Source organism: Lissotriton vulgaris, chromosome 2_1, assembly GCF_964263255.1.
Source record: "Lissotriton vulgaris chromosome 2_1, aLisVul1.2, whole genome shotgun sequence".
NCBI classification, from domain to species: Eukaryota; Metazoa; Chordata; class Amphibia; order Caudata; family Salamandridae; genus Lissotriton; species Lissotriton vulgaris.
The window spans coordinates 420,803,043-420,824,867 of NC_141687.1; the positions used below are offsets into that span (position 1 = coordinate 420,803,043).

At 46.8% G+C, this 21,825-nt stretch overlaps 1 protein-coding gene across 2 annotated transcripts in view; it reads left to right on the forward strand.

The window, feature by feature from the left end:
* Window positions 1-21,825, forward strand: part of MDH1B (malate dehydrogenase 1B) — a 293,136-nt gene that overhangs the window by 61,247 nt on the left and 210,064 nt on the right. For both annotated transcript variants that reach the window (XM_086955317.1, XM_086955316.1), the window contains exon 3: window positions 6,635-6,769. In XM_086955317.1, coding sequence (XP_086811443.1) covers window positions 6,635-6,769 — 135 coding nt within the window. The remainder of the gene's footprint in view (window positions 1-6,634; window positions 6,770-21,825) is intronic.

A 21,825-nucleotide genomic window follows, 5' to 3' on the forward strand; every position in this document is an offset into this window, starting at 1 on the left:
GATGCCTTTTACACCATGAACAGGGTTACTAAATTCACATCTTAACTTATGCAACAAATATGTAAAGCTTTGCAGAGAAAGCTTTCTTTATGTGGACCATTTTTTTTTGTTTTGCAATAGATTTTACTTTATTCTTGAAAATCAAACAAAATTGGTGAGAGGGTGCAACACACGTTTTACTCCCTTTAAACCCTTCAGTGGAACCATCACACTGGCAGCTAGCTGCTCTGAAAGCTTGAAGATCTCCAGACAGGCTGGAGGAATCTCTAAATTGGTCAAGTGGTCCACTTACAGGGAAGGAAGACCATCGCTACCGACCAAGGTCCAAATTACCCTCTGGGAATGTAGGGAAAACATTTCTTTCAAAACACACATTTGAACTGTAATGTTGATCTGAGTGCATAAGTGATGTTTTGTTATATTTGATTGAGCTTTTGTGCAGCTTGTACGCTGAAACGGCTTCATGGTAGGTTATGAGACTACACTGTGGAACAGACAAACCCTCTGCCACATGCATTGTCACTGTACACTGCCAGTATGACTTTGTGAATGAAGTACAAGTGTGTTGACAGGAAAACAGTTTCTTCAGTCAGCATACCATCTGGCTAGCATGCCTCACAGTTGAGTCTGCAACTGACTCCAGTATTGTCATGACGAAAACTCCCAGAATTCCAAGGGGAGAAATGGGAGGGGCGAAGGGGAAGGTAGCTTCTAAAACATTAATTACAACAGTTACCTTAGGCAGTGAGATGGAACTCAGATTGAGAGAGCAACACAACGAAAGACTGATCTACATCTGAAAGTTAAAGGAAACTTCTCCGATTCCGGAGCTTCCTCTGCTTTTGGAGGCGAGAGTCTGTGTTTTCTCCACCGTACCAAATGTATGCTGGAATAAGTCACTTTCCAGATGAATCACTCTCGCAATCAGAGGGATTTCCATTACCGGTTCTCCCCATGGAGCGCTGCTCGTCCATACAGCGTGCATCGTTGGAATGCATTGTTAGTCCGCGCATTGCTAGACCGTCCGCGCCCTTCCCCCAACCGCGATATCTCTGAAAAACATGAAATCCCAAACCAGACACATTTTGTCAGAACCCTGCAATAACAAAGGCTCAGAGAGAGGCAAGGCCATGGCAGAAGCACAGTGTGAGCTTTGTTATGGCAGAAGCTGCATCGAGTCGCACTGTGAAAAGTCGAGCCGGCAGCAGAAATCAGCAGCACCTCCTTTGCGCGCATCATGATAAAGTGCGAGAGTGCATGTCATGCGTCACCCCGAAAGCACCCCGTCCTCATCCCACAGACGTTGTTGCTAACCTTCCCTCTCAGCTCAGTGAACTGTGATTATGATCTAAGCTGTGCTCTTTCCATTAGATCCACAGGAAATTTACGTTTTACAGCACCCACCCAAACAAAGAGTCTAACCGCACTAAAACCATGAATACCAAGAGACCTGATTCAGGCAGAAAACTCATGATGAAGTAAACAACTATTGGCAATGCAATAGGACTCGTATTTAAGCAAGACCTATTACATTGAAATGGGGAGTGTGGGCGGGCACGAGCATGCCTAGGAGGCTGTGGGAGGGGGGCAGGGGCCCCAAGAAGTCATGAACTGCGGGAGGGAGGGTAGGGAGGGACGGGAAGAAAGAAGTCTGGCCAGTAAAGGGGCCGGTAGCCATGGAAGAATACAAATGACTGACATGGCTGACATGAGGAGGGACTATCAAGCTCAAAACCAATCGAAAGGCAGCATTTATAACCTAAGCCAATGAAGAAGATAGGCTGGAGAGTGGGCGGAGCTTCCACAAAGCTTCCACACTATAGTGTATACTGCATGGCTCACAAAGCGATGGCAGCGCATTTGCGCTGCAAAGCTAGGCGAGACCGAAAAAGGCCTCTCTTCTTTTCACAAGGGCTAGTGCTTCCTGGGTTTCATAGAACCCACATACCTGCACTAACAATTCTTGGTTGACTTACACCAAAAAGTGCATATGTTACAGCAGCCAAGCTTTTTAATAATTGCTCCATTCTGCTTATGTCAGCAGTTTATGTATGTAGTTGTTCCCAATCAAATTTCGGACACCACGTTTGCCAGAGAGTGTTTGGCACCGAGTTGATACAGATGCTTCGGGTTTTCTTACCAGTCTTTCTGTTTTCTCTTTCACTATACAATGAAGTTCCTCCTTGAATGTCCATCGACCCCTAGTGGCTATTGTAGTGTTGTGTTCTATTCACCCTGTCCTTTACTTACTCCTTCTGCTAGAGGAGTGCATTGGTCAGAATCGGCCTTGTGCCTCCCTGTCTGCAGGTGTGCTGGCCTCTTCATGGTAATTCTCCAAAGTACAGAGACAATCCTGGGTTTGTCCACTGCTTTGAGGGCATCTTCCTTGAATGAAAGAAACTAACTTATGACATCCGTTACATTCCCCAAACCCATCTGCCTCGCACTCGCCAAACATGTCTCTTCTGCTCCTCCACTGTGAGAGAAGCCCCCCAGTTTATTTGTGTTCATCAGCCAATCACTGGTGAGTTCAACGCCCTTGGTCCAGCCTGAATCTGTAGAACTGCTTGCACACAGCTGCAGGACTCATTTGCTCAGTGGTTGTGACATGCCATCAGCTGCTCTATGAGGGAGGCCCCCCAGAGACTTCTAACTGTGAAAAGGAAGCGGAGCAACCTATTAAACAACTGTATAGTCTGGAAATCCTAAGGGCTCATGTCTTCCCAATAGAACAGTTCATAAAAATGGGCGTATAGTTTGGTGATTGGGCTTCTTTAATGTGGCTGCAAGATCTCAGGCAATCAAGTATCACAATAATTATTTAAACATACAGGCGATTTGAACAACGTTGCTTCTGCCTCCGCCCTTCACTACTGAATCTATAAGTGAATGTTCTGCACGTGTGCTTGTCCTTAGGGATGGATGGCCGCACCTTGGCACCATCTGTCAACAAGGAACTACTGTAATGTACGTGACACAACAATGTATACTTAAGCCCCAAACGCGATGACCTCACTAGGCGCTGGAAACGCCTTTTTTAGTTTCACAGAAAGGGAAGAAATGTTAATTTTTGGACCGTGTCGTGATTGGCCACTTACCAAAACCCGCTAGCTGAGGAGGGAAAAAATGAGTGTTTCAACTTTGCTCGTTCATAGTGTGTGCCTACTTTGAAGTGTGAATGCCAGGAATGAGGCATCTATCTCAAACAAACCACGAGCCTAATAAAAAAATAAAAAAAAGATTTATTTTAAACTATTTTTGCTCCGTGCCTAATGAGGAGTGGAGCAGGAAAGTTGTGCTTTGGACCATATTTCATAAATTAAATGTATAATAGTTTTGCCACTTAAGTAATAAGAAACGGCACAAAGTAATATTTATTTTTTAAACTTTTTTGATTCTTCTGAAATGCACACATCATCCATCGCCTGCAACCCACTGGTCGGTGAGGGCTAGCTTTAGGAAGAAAGAACCCCTTACCTCCACGTCTCCATCCCTCCACCCTTTTTATCACTGTGGTAGCTCTTCAAGGGGATATAAAGAGCTTGCCATTCAAACGCAATGAGTACCCGTTAAATCAGTGGGATCTATAATTCTGCAAAGGACGCCCAGCGGCACCCGTTGATGGTATCTGATGGTTTGAGACCTAAGGCTCTCAAAAATTTCGGGAGCTTCAACTTCCTATACTCTCTAGTCTAGAGAATCAGGTTCATAGCGGACAAATTGGTTTCACACCATATATTTGTGTTCTATGGAGAAGGCAATCCTTTTCATGGGAAGTATTTTCAATACCATAGCTGTGGGGCTTCTTTTTAGCCCCACTTCAGTGGCAACAGCCTATTCTCCTTTTGCATTTGCTTCATTGTCTTCAAAATTATCCTTTTTCACTCAAGCTTTTACACTTATCCTCCTTGGTTAGCCTAATCCCTTTGATTCCTTCTTCAACGTTTCCTCGTGCAAGGGAATGCTAATTTCCCAGGTTTCATATGTCTTGGTGGGCTCTCAGAACCTCTCTTCCCAAAGACACGACTGAAGCATGGTTCATTTCTAGCAGTTTATTATCTTCCAATGCATTTCGGACCTCATTGGTCCTTCGTCAGGGAACAAACTGCAAATAACAATGGAACATGTCTTACAAACTCATTTTAAAACCATGCATATGTTACATTTTCTGTCATTTACCCTCCATATCACGCCTGGTTACCACTAATCTACAACTAAATTGGTTCTTCGATTACCCGCCCTTTCCTGTGCCTTTCAACAACTCCCCTCTGGGTTCTCACTCAATATTTTCCCATTTACTTTAACCATTCTGTGGTTTCAACCCCCCTCGCAGCCTACTCGCACTCTGCTTCGCTTATACTGTTAATTTTGACCTCCTTCTGCCAACCTCGAACGTCTCCGTCCGTTTCTCCCGTTATTCCCACTTCACTACGGCATGCCTACTCGTTTCTATATCCTCCCTTCCCTTTGGACTCCCTTCTGTTCTTTCCCTTTAGCCGCCGCTCATACCTGCTGACTGGAGAACATCCTTCTTTCTTCGTGAATGCAAAAGCCCACTAATCCTCGTTACTCCGAGCTGTTTTAAATAGAAACCTCACTCCCTCCTTGCTATTGACCCACCCCTTCCTTAACCCGCCCTTTTGTTACACTTCCTCACTACCTTCTAATTAAACCCGCAACTACATCTCCCACAATCCCCAGCACAAGGCGTCTCGAAACATAGTTCAAAGTCTTATGCTTCCACATCGACCGAAACAGTTTGCAGCATATCCAGTGTAAAGACAGTCTTTAAAAAATATTATCCATTCTTTCTTGTACGTTATTTGTCCTCTACATCTGACTTGTGAGCATAAACTCGCTGGGATGAACCAAGTTCTTCCTCCTTGCACGTGTCCGTCTTTTCTCTGATCATTTTGAAACTCAAATACGTTGGATGCAAAACCCCACTGGGCTGAACATTGACATCTACACATAAACACGGGTTGCACTCCGTTTTTCTTCCACCAAGATTTCTTACTTTTTTTCATCGCTTTTTATAATCCATATTTTAACCCATGCGGCGTGCTCACTGCTTTTCGGGCCAGCCCACACTGCACGTGTTGAACATAAACACCATAGCTGTGGGGCTTCTTTTTAGCCCCACTTCAGTGGCAACAGCCTCGAAAACGTTGAAGAAGGAATCAAAAGGATTAGGCTAACCAAGGAGGATAAGTGTAAAAGCTTGAGTGAAAAAGGATAATTTTGAAGACAATGAAGCAAATGCAAAAGGAGAATAGGCTGTTGCCACTGAAGTGGGGCTAAAAAGAAGCCCCACAGCTATGGTGTTTATGTTCGACACGTGCAGTGTGGGCTGGCCCGAAAAGCAGTGAGCACGCCGCATGGGTTAAAATATGGATTATAAAAAGCGATGAAAAAAAGTAAGAAATCTTGGTGGAAGAAAAACGGAGTGCAACCCGTGTTTATGTGTAGAAGTATTTTCAATAGCCTGCTCTGCCTACACCCAAACCGAGGTCTTCTGCTTTCCCTATAGAGCTACACAGCCAATATATTCTGTCCCCCCCCAGCCCCTTAATGATTTGTGAGACTTCCCCTGGGTATTGTATTCCAGGACTACCCCTGGATGCCTAGGAGTCTGGACTACAAAGGCTGGTTCGATCTCAGCTAGCATAGGTCACATTCGATTTGTTCCCTTTCATTATCTTGTCCTCGATTGATAACGGTTTGTGAGATTTTATATTGGGTTTCCTTGGTCATTGCATTATGCACCAATGTGTGCGTCCTCTGATAGAGGCTTTCCCAATTCCTAGGAGATATGGGCACACCAAGGTCCCCTTCCCATTGTTTCTGGCCCGGTGTTTTCACAGTTGGAATGGGCACCAGCAAATATTTGTAAATAGCAAATATCACCAGTCTATCCCAAGATCCCTCCTTCTAAAGTAAACATTTTAAAGAAAGATGTCACAAAGCTTGTGGAAGAATCAAGTACTTTTCAGCCTTATTATCAAGCTATATACTGCACAATTAATTTGCTGTACTGTGCTCAGTGCAAACTATTTTGAAATATGGTGTAATAAACACACCTACCTTCATCGCCTCTACTACACCATGAGCTACTACATCAAGAAAATAGTTGAGAGTGAGCGCCATTTTATTTTTTAAATACCGTAAGGGATGGTTAAATAAATAGATAAACAAGGGAGAGTCTCGGGGCTCCATCGAATGCACTGTATTTCCCCGCAATGTGATGGAGGTGATGAAGTGGTCTGGCGATTTAGTGGCACGCATTAAAGTAGCAAACAAGTCTTCTTTGCTTATTGCGTAAGCAATACACACGGCGTAAAATACAATTATTCATTTTCCTCCTATGCAAAAAAGCTGTCTTCTGTCTAAAAGTGGTTTCAGATGACTTTGTGTGCATTTGGACTCCTGCTATGGTCTTGCTATGATTTACATATTTGGCTGCACGCAGTACATTGTTTTTTTGCGTTTAATGTACTTTTCAAATTGTTGTTCTAGATGCTGGCATCAATAACGCAGTGTCTTGTTGCTAGTAACCTAGACACACACTTTGCAGCAGCCACTGGTCTTTCAATAGTGCCTTCTCAGTTTAATGCTTTGAATTAATGTTTCATAGCTCTGGCTTCAAAACACGTGTGAGAAGAATGGGTGGAAGCACACACGTTCTCCAATTGTTTGGCGAGAATTGGTGGACAGAGGTGGAAAGGGCTTACTGCTGGGAGGATTTAATGAATTCATGGAGCATGCTCAGGTAAGAAACATTGAAAGAAATGTACTTGGGTGCAGTAAAAGGGTTCTTCACCTCAACTTCACAATATCAGCTTCATGCACATGTCCAAAGCAGCTCAGGCATGCCACATAGCCAGGAGCACTATGCCCACCCTTCACCTACAGAGCGACAGGTATCTCGTCAGCCTGAGGGATTTAGACGGCAATGGCAGTAACCTCTGGCTACACGTCTTCCACACTAAATTCATGCACTCTCAGTGGTTGACATTGCTATCCATCCATCTAGCATGACTACCATTAGCCCTTCTATAACTGAAATATATACTGAAACGGAACATCACACAATGGACACAACAACATCAGAGATGGCTAGAACAGAAAAAAAACATGATCATATGAAGACTGAGATCCCTGTCTGTGAGGATACCCCTGAATTACCTACAAAGACATGCCAGGCAACTCACAGCGCTACAAGATCATTGGAGTAACAGAAGCATGCTATGCAAATACCCATAACATAATATCTCTCTCCATCCTTTAGCGCAGCCCAAACTTCACATGATTCATAGACACTGCAAGTCATTCCCCTATTCTTGTAAAGTTGAATTGGAATTCTCTTGCTATTATAATTAATCTCAACAAAACTGATATTCGGTTGTATAAGAAATGTATATTGCAATCCAAAAAATCTAAAACTTTAGTGAAAATGGTATGCATCTTGATGGTATCTGTGAGAAACAAGGGCTCTTTGCAGTGTTCCCCCCCACTTTGTGCCCCCATTTTGACTACTAGATGCTGGCTTTCTGACTCTGATTACGCCCTGGGCCCTGCTAACCAGACTCAGGGCCTGTGCTCTGATTAAAAGTACATGGTGATTAGGTATAATTAAATGTAGGTTGTCAGTACCAACTGTATGTTCCTAGTATATGATAGGGCATGTGGGTTAGAGGCCCAGTAGATTTACTGCACTTTAGTGTGCACTGCGGTTCTAGGACAATTGTTTCCAGTCCAGGGAGGACCTGGCTTGACAGTTTGGGCTGGACTTTTCCCATGAGGCACAGGGTCAAGAATGATTTGCATATGGCCAAGTCTAAACTGGGGTGGCATGGTGAGCAAGATAATTATGGATTCAAGCCAGATCTCTTGACGGGGCGAATGTTTTGATTTGTTCTGCATTCCGTCCATCAGTAGTGTGTCATTTGCTTTCTCGCCCTAAGTGCGCCCGGTATGCCCAGACGTGTGTCCTGGGCTCACTGTGCCACTGGAATCAAGCTATCCTGGCTAAAGAGGAGTGAAACCCTGAGACCGTTCCTAGGATGCTTGTTTCCGGTCCAGGGAGGACCTTGCTTGGCAGTTCGGACTGGACTGTTCCATGAGGCACAGGGTCAAGACTGATTTGCATATGGCAAGGTCTAAACTGGGGTGGCATGGTGAGCAAAAGAATGATGGACTCAACCCAGATCTCTTGACTGGGGGGCAAATGTTTTGATTTGTTCTGCGTTCCGTCCATCAATTGTGTGTCTTTTCACTGCTGTGTTTCCTGCTGTCATTTTAAATACAGCCCTGCTTTGCAGGGCTAAATATTAGTGCTTTCTGGGTCAAGAATATGCCACACTTTGGAGGAACTTGTCATACTTGAAGGTGGCACCCTGCACCCCATTGGTCAGGGGGGGTGCACCCCTGCTTGTAACCCCAGAAGCACGGATTAATATGGAGAGCTGCCCAGATCCCTGCCTTGAAACTGTAGGAAAGCAGGATCTGCTTATTATGGTTACCCTCCCTTTTTGCTTGAAGTTGCACTGTTTTTGACTAGTCTGACTGGGATCCTGCTAACCAGGACCCCAGTCTATCTGCTTTCTCCTTTAAATTGTCATGCATGTACTTTGGTACAGTCCCGATTGGATACTGGGGTACCCGGCTTCATGGAAACATATCGTGTTTGATATCAAACACCTTGGAATTATACCGCCACACCGGTAACCGGTGTGGGAGGTATGATTCCACCCTTCTGAAGCGAGCTTCGTGAGGTCACTGGTCTATCCGGTGCCAGTCTTCTCGACCTGATTCAGAAAAGGGGGTGGTGATGAACAGAGTGTCTGAATTAAGCAGACCACTCTTACCCAGTCCAAAGATCAGGGCTTGATCCATCACCGTTATTTAGCTCACTGCACCATCCCAGCTCAGAACCTGGCTATATGCAAATCAGTCTGTCCCTGGCCCAGTGCATCATGGGAACAGGGCAGACTAAACTACCAAGCCAATTCTTCACCAGAAAGGAGACAAGCTTCCGGGGACCAGTTTCTGGCATTTCAGCCGTCGTCGGCCCGGCTTGCTTGAATCCTGATGCTGCAGTGAGCAAGGGACTCATGTCTGAGTATACCCTGCCACACCTATAGTGGCCAACAACGATTCAGAAAAGGGGGTGGTGATGAACAGAGTGTCTGAATTAAGCTGACCACTCTTACCCAGTCCAAAGATCAGGGCTTGATCCATCACCGTTATTTAGCTCACTGCACCATCCCAGCTCAGAACCTGGCTATATGCAAATCAGTCTGTCCCTGGCCCAGTGCATCATGGGAACAGGGCAGACTAAACTACCAAGCCAATTCTTCACCAGAAAGGAGACAAGCTTCCGGGGACCGGTTTCTGGCATTTCAGCCGTCGTCGGCCTGGCTTGCTTGAATCCTGATGGTGCAGTGAGCAAGGGACTCATGTCTGAGTATACCCTGCCACACCTATAGTGGCCAAAAACGATTCAGAAAAGGGGGTGGTGATGAACAGAGTGTCTGAATTAAGCAGACCACTCTTACCCAGTCCAAAGATCAGGGCTTGATCCATCACCGTTATTTAGCTCACTGCACCATCCCAGCTCAGAACCTGGCTATATGCAAATCAGTCTGTCCCTGGCCCAGTGCATCATGGGAACAGGGCAGACTAAACTACCAAGCCAATTCTTCACCAGAAAGGAGACAAGCTTCCGGCGACCGGTTTCTGGCATTTCAGCCGTCGTCGGCCTGGCTTGCTTGAATCCTGATGGTGCAGTGAGCAAGAGACTCATGTCTGAGTATACCCTGCCACACCTATAGTGGCCAAAAACGATTCAGAAAAGGGGGTGGTGATGAACAGAGTGTCTGAATTATGCAGACCACTCTTACCCAGTCCAAAGATAAGGGCTTGATCCATCACCGTTATTTAGCTCACTGCAACATCCCAGCTCAGAACCTGGCTATATGCAAATCAGTCTGTCCCTGGCCCAGTACATCACATATCGTGTTTGATATCAAACACCTTGGAATTATACCGCGACACCGGTAACCGGTGTGGGAGGTATGATTCCACCCTTCTGAAGCGAGCTTCGTGAGGTCACTGGTCTATCCGGTGGCAGTCTTCTCGACCTGGACAGCACAAAATGGATGCTGCGGACCAGAGACACATTTCTGCCCTCCTGCTGCTGAGCTAAGCTTGAGCAAGGAAAGGCAGCACAATAGGCATCCTGTCACATGGATTTGTGACCACCTCCCAGACAGGATTTAGTGTATTGGGGCTGGGTGGGTGCACGCTGAGACTGCTTGAAAGTCTGCACCTGGGGCACATCTGGTGTCCCTGTGCGTAGTCCAGTTCAAACCAGTTCTGGGGGCCGTTGGCTCCTGCTCTGGCGCAAAACTGGACAAAGGACAGGGGAGTATTATCCCCCTTGTCCTGACCTTCCCCTAGGAGGGTTCCCTGAATCTATCCAACCCTCTCCAGTGAGTACAAAAGGGCTTAGCTGGCTGTAAGACTTTAGATTGTTACGTGGACAAGATTCTACAAGAGGAAACCACTGACCTTCGACCGTCTGGACACGCTGGACTTCACTGGACCTCGGCTGGGCTCATCTTCATTCCCATTCTGTCTGAAGCTTTGTGTGTGCCCTTGCTCCCTAAGGCTCCGTGCAGGACCTCATGTGCACTAAGGACAACTGAAGAATCTCCCTTGGGGTGAAGGAGTCACTCCCCTGCATATGCAGGCACCTAAACGCCACTGTGACCGGTCTGCAGCTCCTGAGCTCCTGAGCTCCTGCGGACTCCGAAGACTTCAGCAACACAGGAGGTGGGTTATGTTATGTTATGTTAAATTAAATTTATTAAGCGCACGTACGCCCGTAGGCTTCATGGCGCTGTGGAAGACTGGCAAAACATAACATGTGACAGAAAGAAAAATTAACTAAGGATAAGCTTGCTTAAAGAGCCAAGTTTTAAAAGCCTGTCTAAAGGCTAACAGATCTTCGTGGAGTTACAAAGGTATATAAGGTCGATCTGCCCTCTCAGCCAGTTTGAGGCCAGTATCCCTCGTGGGGACTGCATAACCCGTACTCCTGTGCACCGCGACCATTTGCAAGTGCATATGCTTGTTGGCGATTCCCGAGCTTGTGCACTGGACTCCGTGTAATCCTGACCTTGAGCAGTCTTTGCACCTAAGAACTCCAGCCTCCTCGCACCGAGTGCACCATGGGCTGGAACTTTGCAATTTTGCTCTAGGTCCCCTCACAACTCCTGGTCATTCGGCCTGTGGGCCCTCCTGAGGGTCATCTTGATTTCTTTTGGGCTTTCCGGGTTGCTCCAGACGTGCCCTGACTTTCAATTGCTTGATGAGTCTCCTGGACCTTGCTGGTCCATATCGTTACCTGCTTGATCTTCCTGCATGGGTGGCTTTTGCTAAGGCTTGTTGGTGCTCCAGCCAGACACTGACCTCTCAGCACTCGACATCCTTCGCGGAACAGCTCACATCTGGCTCCTGGTTGTCCTCGACAATTCCTGGTCCCCCTGGCTGCAGAGTCAAAAATCCCTGCCTCACACCTGAAGCGCCTGACATCGGTGTGCATTCGTCTACCGAGCCCTTGGTCACTCTGAAGTGACCCAGACTCTATCCCCTCTGCTTTCAGGTTCCTTCCTTCCCGAATCCAGGCTTAGTTTCCACCAGACCCTTTTCACCTTCACAGCAGCAGTACTTCTTCACAGCCCTCCATTGAGAATGACTGCGATTTCCGGCACCAGTCCAGACCTATGCACCCGGCTCCTCTGGGATAGGTAACTCTGGTACTACGGTATCCACTGGTGGGGTGGCTCTCCAACCTCTTATGTCCCAAAGAGTTTGTTCGAAGTCTTCCTAGAAGGGTCCTTAAACTTGAAATTTCCAACCACGACTTTCTCATAGAGATCCACGGAGCATGCAGTTTCCTCACTGCACCCGTTTCCTCACTGCACCTGTCCTCTGTTGGGTCGCTGTGTCATCACCTTGGGTGGTGCCTTGGGGTCCCAGGTATTCTACTTGCACTAGGCTCTATCTCTAGTCAAATCTTGATTGTTATACCACTATTTTAGTATATGGTTTGGTCTCCCCCTGGAGCCCACTGTGTATTGTGCTACTTACAACAGTTCAATTGATATCATATTGTGTGCTTTGTGTTCTATCCTCGTGTAGAGGATAGTAGAGAGTGTTATATTAATAAATTCATATTTTTGTACAACTACTGTGTGGTACTCCTATCATTTGATTAATTCGGGAGGTGATAATCTGGTAAAACAAGCTGATTCACATTCCTTCAAGATTAAGCCTGAAGGCTGCTCTCCACAGCTACCAGTAGGATAGCTTTCTAACGGTTATCTTTGAGCTCAGCAGTGGACTCACTGAAAGGAACAGCTTAAAAGATCTCCACTTGCATCATCTCCACCAAGAAGCACCCAGCTGGCAGGGCCGTACAGGCCATAGCGGCCACAGGGAAATCCCCCGGTGCGCCGCACGGGTGGGGCCGGTTTTGGGCCCCTGGGGGCTGTTTTTGGTGGATGTATAATGTTACAACGCAGGCTATTACAACGCCTGCCTTTACAACGCGGTTTTTACATCGCATACCTTTACAACGCATAGCGCTTAGAGGTGCTGGATAGTGAAAAGTATAATTTTCTATTCCAACTCCAGTCCCCGTGGACACTAGGGAAGGTGTTGGATAGAAAATTAAACTTATTTCCTATCCTAGAGCGCCCCCTAGCGCAATGCGTTGTAATGGTTTGCTTTGTAATTACCGCGTTGTAACGGAAGTGCGTTGTAAAAGTTTTGTTGTAAAGGGTGTTTACCGTTTTTGGTACAGGGCCGCTTTCGCAGCATAGCTGCAAAATCGGCCCTGTACCAAAATCGGCCGAAAACCGGCCCCAGCAAAGTGCTCAGCGGCCCCTCCAAACCCCACCCCCCGAGTGGGGAGGGGGGGCCGGCCGAGTAATTTGCCGGGGCCGGTTGTGGTTCCCAGTCCAGCTGGACAGCTTTCCGTGTATTTTTAAGGATTTGGCCATGTGTGTTGTGGGTCTTGTTGTACCAACTTCCCAATGAGCAACTCAGAGAATCTAGAACTTTGGAGAGGTGTTGTGGACCTACCAAGACCCAAATGAAATGCCAGGAGTAGAAGGGGATTCCCTGCTGGAACCTTGAAATGCACAAAAGAGGACTGCACTCAAAAGGACTGCACCTGCAGCACTCACAAGGATTTACAACAAAAGGGCTTTGCCTATCTTAATGGATAAGGAGTGGACTGCCTGATCATAAACAGGTAGAAAAGTGCTAGAAGGGTTACCTGAAACATCGACAACGAGGACAAATCCAGCTGAGAAGCTTTACTTGGATTTTACTTGGATTGACCAAGTGCATTATGGAAGTTGTAGTCTCAGACCCCAAGAGGCAAACCAGAGCTTCTAAACCCTTGGCTGGTGCTTTGGACAACTTTCCTGTATCAAGAAACACTTCTGGAAGTAAGTGTAAAAGTGTTACATCACAGATGCCCTGGACTTTTGACCTTGTCCCGCTCCAGCATGACCTTTTTAACCCTGCGAGTGCTATTTGGTTCTAAGCGCTAGTTTTACTTTTAATCTTTAAAAACTCACATCTCTTGTTCCTTACATTGGAGTTTGGTGTCTTTCTAATCATAAAAGTATTTCCTATAGTTATATATTAGTGTTGGATTTTTATTGTGAGTTTTGTCTTACTTATTTAATGTATTCGTCTTTTTATTTGCTTTACACACCCGTCTCCTAAGTTAAGCCAGCTACCCAGGGTTGACCAAGGCAATCATTTATTGAAACCTTGACTGGACCTTATATTGTGTTTATGGCCTTATTACTAGTGGTAGGTACCCACCTACACCTACTAATAAACCACCTTCCAACATTTGGTGATCAGCCGTAAGGATAGTACTTGTGTTTGACCACACCATATGTGTATTTAAGTGAAGATATTTGAAAATCCGCTAAATTGACCTAGAGAAAAATTTATTTTGATTCATTTTTTAATTACGTCAAATTTGGATTTTTCTAAATGTTTCTTGTGTTCAATTGGTGCTAACATTTTTTGTGACCCAAAATAAGGGATACTGTGGAGCTTCATCTGGTTAACCTGACTAAACTCGCTGTAAATAAGCTTAGCATACAGGATAGTGCTTGAGGGCTGCAAGCTGCTAATGAAATGAGAAAGCAGAGATGGTTAGGTCCCTTAAGGCCTGGGCAGTTACAGCTCAAGATAATGAAGGGGAAGAGGACCCCACCAACAACTTCAAGAAGGAAGCAAATGACAACTCACCCATAACTTCTAGTACCAGCTTCAGGCTCCCAGCTAGCAGAGGGAGGGGAAGCTCCCCCACAGTGGAACCTGGGCTTTCCCTTGCAGAGAGACAGCTTCAGGCTCAGCTAGCATACATATCTATCGAAGAGATGAAATGGACTTGGTAAATAAGAAGAGGGCAAAGGGGGAAGAGAAAAGAAATGATGGCAGTGAAGATCAGGAAGGTGATGAGATGTCCAGGGGTGATGGGTTTGACCACAAGCTTCCCATGGGAATAGTGCCTACGTATGTAGAGGGTTACAACATTGGGAAATGGCTGACTGCATTTGAAAGGGCCATTAAGATGAGAAGGGTCCACTCCAAATACTGGGGTGCTCTCCGGTGGGAGATGATCCCAGTAGCTGGGAGGGATATAATCCTAACCCTAGAGGGTGATAAGACAGAACCCTACTCTCACTTGAGAAAATGTATAATCAGGAAATTTGGTCTCAGGGTGAAGATCAGGGACACCTAGAAAGTAAACACACAGTCCTGGGTGGACTTTGTAGACATCTCAGTGAAGGCATTAAAGGGCTGGATTCAATTTAACTAGGTGAGTACAATGAGGGGCCGTACCACTCATTCCTAAAAGAGCACATTCTGACTGTTAGAACTGGGAGTCTCTAGTTGGCAATGGTATACACCTTTGACCAAATAGGGACCCTTGCTTCTAAGTCCAGGAAAGGGGATTACACTACTGGATAACCCCTGCTCACCCCCTTGGTAGCTTGGCATGAGCAGACAGGCTTATCTCAGAGGCAGTGTGTTAAGCTTTTATGAATATGCACAGTAATACAGTGAAAACACTACAGATGGGACACCACACATGTTTTATAAAAATAAGTATTCTTTATATAGACTTAACACAAGAACACAAACGACAAAAATCCACAATACTGTACTTAAAGTTGACTTTAAGATGGAAGATGTTGACTAATTCAAGTTGATGGTAAATGCGACAAAGTTCTCACAAAAGTACCTGGATGCGTAGCGCAAAACAAACAAAAGGTTTGCAGGAATGGAGATGCGTTAGTTTCTTGCTTCGGGGTAGATGATGTGTCGCGCCTCATTGCTTGCGCAGAGATGGGGATGCGCCTCAGTCCTTACCAGAGGGGAGGTGATGCGTAGATTCTCGTGATGCGTTCCGGTTGCGTTGCGACAAGATGGAGCTTCGATGCAACGATCCGGTACGATGCGATAAGATGGCGCCCTTGATGCGATGATGCAAAGACAATGCATACACGCCCTGGCAGTCTTGCGACGACTCTGTACTTTAGAGCCACGATAGGCCCTGCAACACTCTTTTCCAATGATGCGACGGCAATCCTCTCGGTGGCGGCACGCTTCTCGGGTGATGCGAAAGCAGACAGATGCGACGAAGACACGCTTCTGGGGAGATGCGGTGGCAGCATGCTTCTCCGGCAATGCGACGACTACAGCTGCGACGGCGACACGCTTCTTCTCATTGCATCGTGCTTCCAGCTCCCAGCAACACGTAGGCTTCTGCAGATAGAATTCCCAGCAAGGAAATTCAGAGGGGAGCTGGTGGTGAAGTCTTTTGTCCCTGAGACTTCAGCAGGAGGCAAGCACAAGTTCAAGCCCTTGGAGAAATATTCTGCAAGATGATGAAGTACACACAAAGGGCCATATGTATCAAGCAAATTCGCATTTGCAAAGGCCGAAATTTGCGAATGCGAATTTGCTAAATGGAATGTATTAAGCAAAATCTGGTGCAAAATAAGGAATCGCAAAATTTGCTATTCCTTATTTTGCAATTGCATTTAAGGAATCACAAGTTTTGCGATTCCTTAAATGCAATGTATGTAGGAATTTTTTTTAGCAAAATGCCCTTAAGGAATCGCAAATTACCACCAACTTCTAGTTGGTGGTAATTTGCGAATTCCTTGAAAAATGCAAATTTTTACATTTTTCAAAGTGCCATGTGACACACATACATGCCTTTAGGGCATGTATGTGCACCACATGTGCACCCATGCATATTTCAAGGGTGCAACAGGGTGTCCTTTGGACACCCCTGCACCCTTGAAATTATTCCAATTTGCGATTAGCAAATTGCGAATCGCAAATTGAGAATAACTTCCTATTCATTCCTATGGGCCTCCTGGCCCATAGGAATGAATGGGAAAGTATCCCTTAATTGCGATTCGCAATTTGCTAATCGCTATTAAGGAATTCTAAGAAATCTCAAAATAAATGCGATTTTGTACATACATACCCATCTGCGATTGTCAAATAGCGATTTCTTAAAAATCGCTATTTGAGAATCGCAAATGGGTATCTTGATTCATATGGCCCAAAGTTCTTTCTCCTCTCCTTGGCACTGAAGACACCGCTGTAGGCCAACCCAGCAACACCGGACACTGGAAGGGGGGCAGTCTACTCCTACAGCTTCCTTTGGTTCTTCCCCTTGGCAGAGGTTTGTGTTGTTGTTCCAGGAGTGATCTAAAGTCTTGGGGTCTGGGTCCCCATATTTATACTACTGTTCTCTGAAGGCAAAGAGACCTTTGCACAGTCCAAACCAGTTCTGGTCAGTCCTGGAGGACTCTGTTTACATGACTTTTTCTTTTCTTTCACAGTGCAGGGCAGAGACATCAGACGCACCACAGGAGGTAGAGCCAGCATTGTGGAGGGAAGGCACAGCCCTATTAAGGTCCCAGATGCAACTCCTCCAACCCATCTGCATGTAGATCTCTCTATTCAGTCCTGTGCTGAATCACCCTGTCTCATGAGATCCCCCAGCCCCTGTCACTCACAGAACCAGACACACAATACACAACCTAGCAGAGGCGGGCTTGGATGGTTAGGCAAGAAAATACCTACTTTCTAAAAGTGGTATTTTCAAACACAGAATGTTAAAACCCACTTCACTCAATCAATCAATCACAGCATTTATATAGAGCACTACTCACCCGGAGGGTCTCAAGGCGCTAGGGGAGGGGCGTCCGCTACTGCTCGAACAGCCAGGTCTTGAGCTGCTTCCTGAAGGCGAGGTGGTCCTGGGTCAGGCGGAGGTGGTTCGGGAGGGAGTTCCAAGTCTTGGCGGCCAGGTAGGAGAAGGGCCTTCCTCCTGTGGTGGCTCTTCGGATGCGGGTGACGGCGGCGAGGGCGTGGCCGGTCGATCGAAGTTGGCGTGTGGGAGCGTAGAAGTTGAGGCGGCTGTTGAGGTATCCTGGGCCTTGGTTGTGTAGGGCCTTGTGTGCGTGGGTGAGGAGACGGAAGATGATTCTCTTGTTGACCGGGAGCCAGTGCAGATCTCTCAGGTGTCCGGAGATGTGGCTGCCACGGGGGATGTCCAGGATGAGTCGTGCTGAGGCGTTCTGGATCCGCTGGAGTCTCTTCTGGAGTTTGGCGGTGGTTCCGGCGTAGAGGGAGTTGCCGTAGTCCAGACGGCTGGTGACGAGGGCCTGGGTGACCGTCTTCCTGGTCTCGGTGGGGATCCACCGGAAGATCTTATGTAGCATGCGCAGGATGTTGAAGCACGACGAGGAGACGGCGTTGACTTGTCTGGTGATGGAGAGGAAGGAGTCCAGGATGAAGCCCAGGTTGCGTGCGTGGTCTGTTCGTTTGGGTGCGCTGCCCAGGGCGGGGGGCCACAGGAGTCGTCCCAGGCGGAGGGTGAAGATCCCAGGATGAGGACTTCCATCTTGTCCGAGTTCAGTTTCAGGCGGCTGCTCATCATCCACTTGGCTACGTCTGTCATCCCTTTGTGTAGGTTGGCTCTGGCGGTGGCGGGGTCGTTGGTGAGGGAGAGGATCAGCTGGGTGTCGTCGGCGTAGGAGATGATGTTGAGGTTGTGTTGGCGTGCGATGGCTGCGAGGAGGCTCATGTAGACGTTGAAGAGGGTTGGGCTGAGCGAGGAGCCTTGAGGAACGCAGCAGATGACTTCGGTGGCCTCTGATCTGAACGGGGAGAGGCGGACTCTCTGTGTCCTTCCGGCGAGGAACGAGGTGATCCATTCCAGTGCCTTCTCCTGGATTCTGACGTTGCTGAGGCGCTGCACTAGGGTACGGTGGCAGACAGTGTCGAAAGCCGCGGAGAGGTCTAGGAGGATGAGGGCCGCTGTTTCTCCGTTGTCGAGCAGGGCTCGGATGTCATCGGTAGCTGCGATCAGGGCGGTCTCGGTGCTGTGGTTGGCCCGGAAGCCAGACTGCGAGAGGTCGAGGGATCCGTTCGTCTCGAGGAAGGCGGCCAGCTGCTTGTTGACGGTCTTCTCGATGACTTTTGCAGGAAACGGGAGCAGCAAAATGGGGCGGTAGTTCTTGAGGTCGGTGGGGTCGGCTGATGGCTTCTTTAGTAGAGCGCTGAGTTCGGCGTGCTTCCAGCTCTCCGGGAAGGTAGCGGTGTCGAAGGAGGTGTTGATGATGTCCCGCAGGTGGGGTGCGATGACAGCGTCGGCCTTGTTGAAGACGTGGTGAGGGCAGATGTATTTTATCATTCTGAGTTCAGGCATACTAAACTTGAATTTCTACCATGTTCCCTGAGTCCGTTTGGATTATAAAATGTATTAATTAAACTGCCCATTCTGGCCTATGGGGAACAGATAGCCTTGCAATAGTGGAAAACAAAAGTGGCTGTAATTCACTATTAGGACAAGCACACACACCAGGGCAATGCACTCTGCCCTTGGGCCTACCATAGGGGTGTCTGATATGAAGAAAAGGGAGGGTTTAGGGACTGGCAAGTGGGTGCACTGGCAAAGTCGACATGCAGTACTGGCAGTACTGGACTGCCCATAGGGTCTGCAATGGCAGGCCTGAGACACACTTTACAAGCTGCTTCTGTGGGTGGCACAACCAGTGCTGAAAGCCCACTAGCAGCATTTGATTTACAAGCCCTGGGCACACATGGTGCACTGTACAAGGGTCTGACAGGTAAATCAAATAACCCAATCATGGAGTCACTAATCAATACATCAATTTAACATAGGGAGCACTTGCACTGTGGCACTGAATAGCAGTGGCACAGTGCCCAAAGCATCTAAACCAGCAAAACATATCAAAAACAGAGGAGCCAGTCAGAAAAAATGGAAGGGAGACTCACACCAATGGTCCCAGGTCTAACACTGACTCATTGTGTACAAGGGAAGTTACACTAGTATCTAGTAGACTCTAAGCTGTCTGGTCCCTGGGAACAGAGGGAGACAGCTGATGAGTGGGTGAGAAACCAGGTTTTCAATCAGCACCATGGGGTAGACTCCAAGAAAGGGGGGTTAGGCCTACAAAAGCCAAACGAGGGATGTGGTAAGCCCACCACAGAGACTCCCTCGGTACCCCAGAAGTCTAAAAATAGTGAAGTAGATCCCACCTCCACTCTGATAAGCAGAGGCAGGGGGACCCAGGGCTCCAAAGATATTTGGACAACAGGGTGTGCTTTGACTGTCCGCCGACAGGGTACTTCAGGGGTGACCCTGCCTGTTCCAAGAAGGTGATTCGCACTGGGCTGTCCATTGTAGCCGTAGTGGAGGACTCCTCATATGAGGAGGTCCTCATAGCATTGTGGTGGGAGATAGGTCCAAATGGTAAGCTGATGATCCCTGAGGGTGGAAGAAGGCACTTCAACTCCATTCAGGTGAATGGGATCCCTGCCATTGGCATGAGACATAATTGTGCCAGTCATACCCTAGTGAGTGACAGGTTGGTGCCGAACGACATATATGTGCCAGGAGAGACAAAAAGAGTGATGGTAGCCACAGGTGATGTAACAACCAAACCTGTAGCCTTGGTCCATCTAGAGAGGGAGGGCACATTTGACTGGTATAAGGTGGTAGTCTGTTCTAGTTTAGGCACCATGACCTTGTTGGTAATGGTGGGGTTGCTCAAGTGTTGGGTAACGTCTGTGGCTAAGCTAGGTGTTACCATAGCAGAGTGAGGGATAGTGGAGGTGGGCACTATACTACTCAAACTAAAAAGGGAGGAAGAAAATGAAACAGCTGTGATGTAGTTTCGGTTTCAATTGGGTCCTGTTACTGTAGAGATAGGCCAGCTTCCCAAAGGAAGTGACCTTGGCAGTGAGATGTAAGGCAGAATAGGCATTGCAATTGTGCAGCCTGGTTTCTTTACTTTCTTCCTCACCTGACAGAACAGGGAAAGTCTGCCAGGGTTGGGTTGAGTCTCCTCGGCTGTTGGCTGGGGGCTGGTGGGTGTACAGGTAAGAAACCAGGGCTGTTTGCAGTGTCCCCCCAACTTTTGCCCACATCTTGACTTCTTGATGCTAGTTATGTGACTTTGGTTGCCCCCTGGGCTCTGCTAACCACACCCAGGGATTTTACTCTGATTAAAAGTACAGAGTATTTAGGAATCATTGAAAGACTACTCATAACCTACTTGTAAATCCCTAGTATATGGTAGGTGATGTAAATGTTGCTCAAATATGAATTTATCTTAAAGAAATAAAAAGACAAGAGGCGTTTGGAAAACCAGGACCAAGTTGGTTTCATGAAACGCAGTGGCCGGGAGAACCTCAACAAAATGCGTCTGGGGAAAGACTCTCTGTGTACAAAGTTTTGGCTGACATTATGTACCTCTCGTGAGGTACAATAAAATAATTTCTGCATTCTTGAAAAAGCATCTCAGTCATAAATTAACCTTTTGGTCATCTGGTAAAAACACATTTGGCTCTTGACCTCCGGGAGAGCTTTTGTGGGCCGGTGTGTATGTGCTCAGATGCCTGGCATGAGGAGCGTGTGATCATTACAAGTGATGTACATGTTGTGTCCTGATTGGCTGAGTGTTTCTATCTACATGTGGTATTTTTGGGAAACAGAAGCCTTTGGCCAAACGTGTTTTTTTGGAGCCAATTTCCTCTGACCTTTTTTTGGTGCAACTATCTATCTAAGGGAACGATCAGGGTTTTCCCTGGGCCCGTTTGTCTTTGGGTTAAGATAGACCCCACCTGTGACCTGTTATTCAATAGGCGTGGGTATGGGCTGTAGGACCTGCCTGAACTCTAACTCTGGGTTTATGGGGCAGTCACCTTGGATAAATTTGACAGCAATGATACAAGTTCACTGGAACTCTTAAAAATAATATAGCAGTCACTGATATAATTGTTTGGGACATTCTCAACATTGTGTGTACAGTTGTCATAGCGTACACAGATATTGTCTTTAGTGATATTGAAATATTTATGCATTCCTAGATCATGGCAGTTACCGGTAACAACATTGCCATTTTTACATCTATTAAGGCATACATTGACAGTTCTACTGCAGGTATCGCCGCTGTTGTGGAGGCATAGATTATGGCATATATTGACATTGCATTTATTGGCATTGACATTTTATGTGGGCACAGATTATGGGTTACTCTGGCATTGCATTTATTGGTATTGCAGTTGTTGGGTTGCATATATCATGATATTCGTTGACATTGTATTTACCCATTTCAGCTCAGATTTCTAGTCTAGTAGATTTAATTCAGTGTGCACTACTGAGTTGGC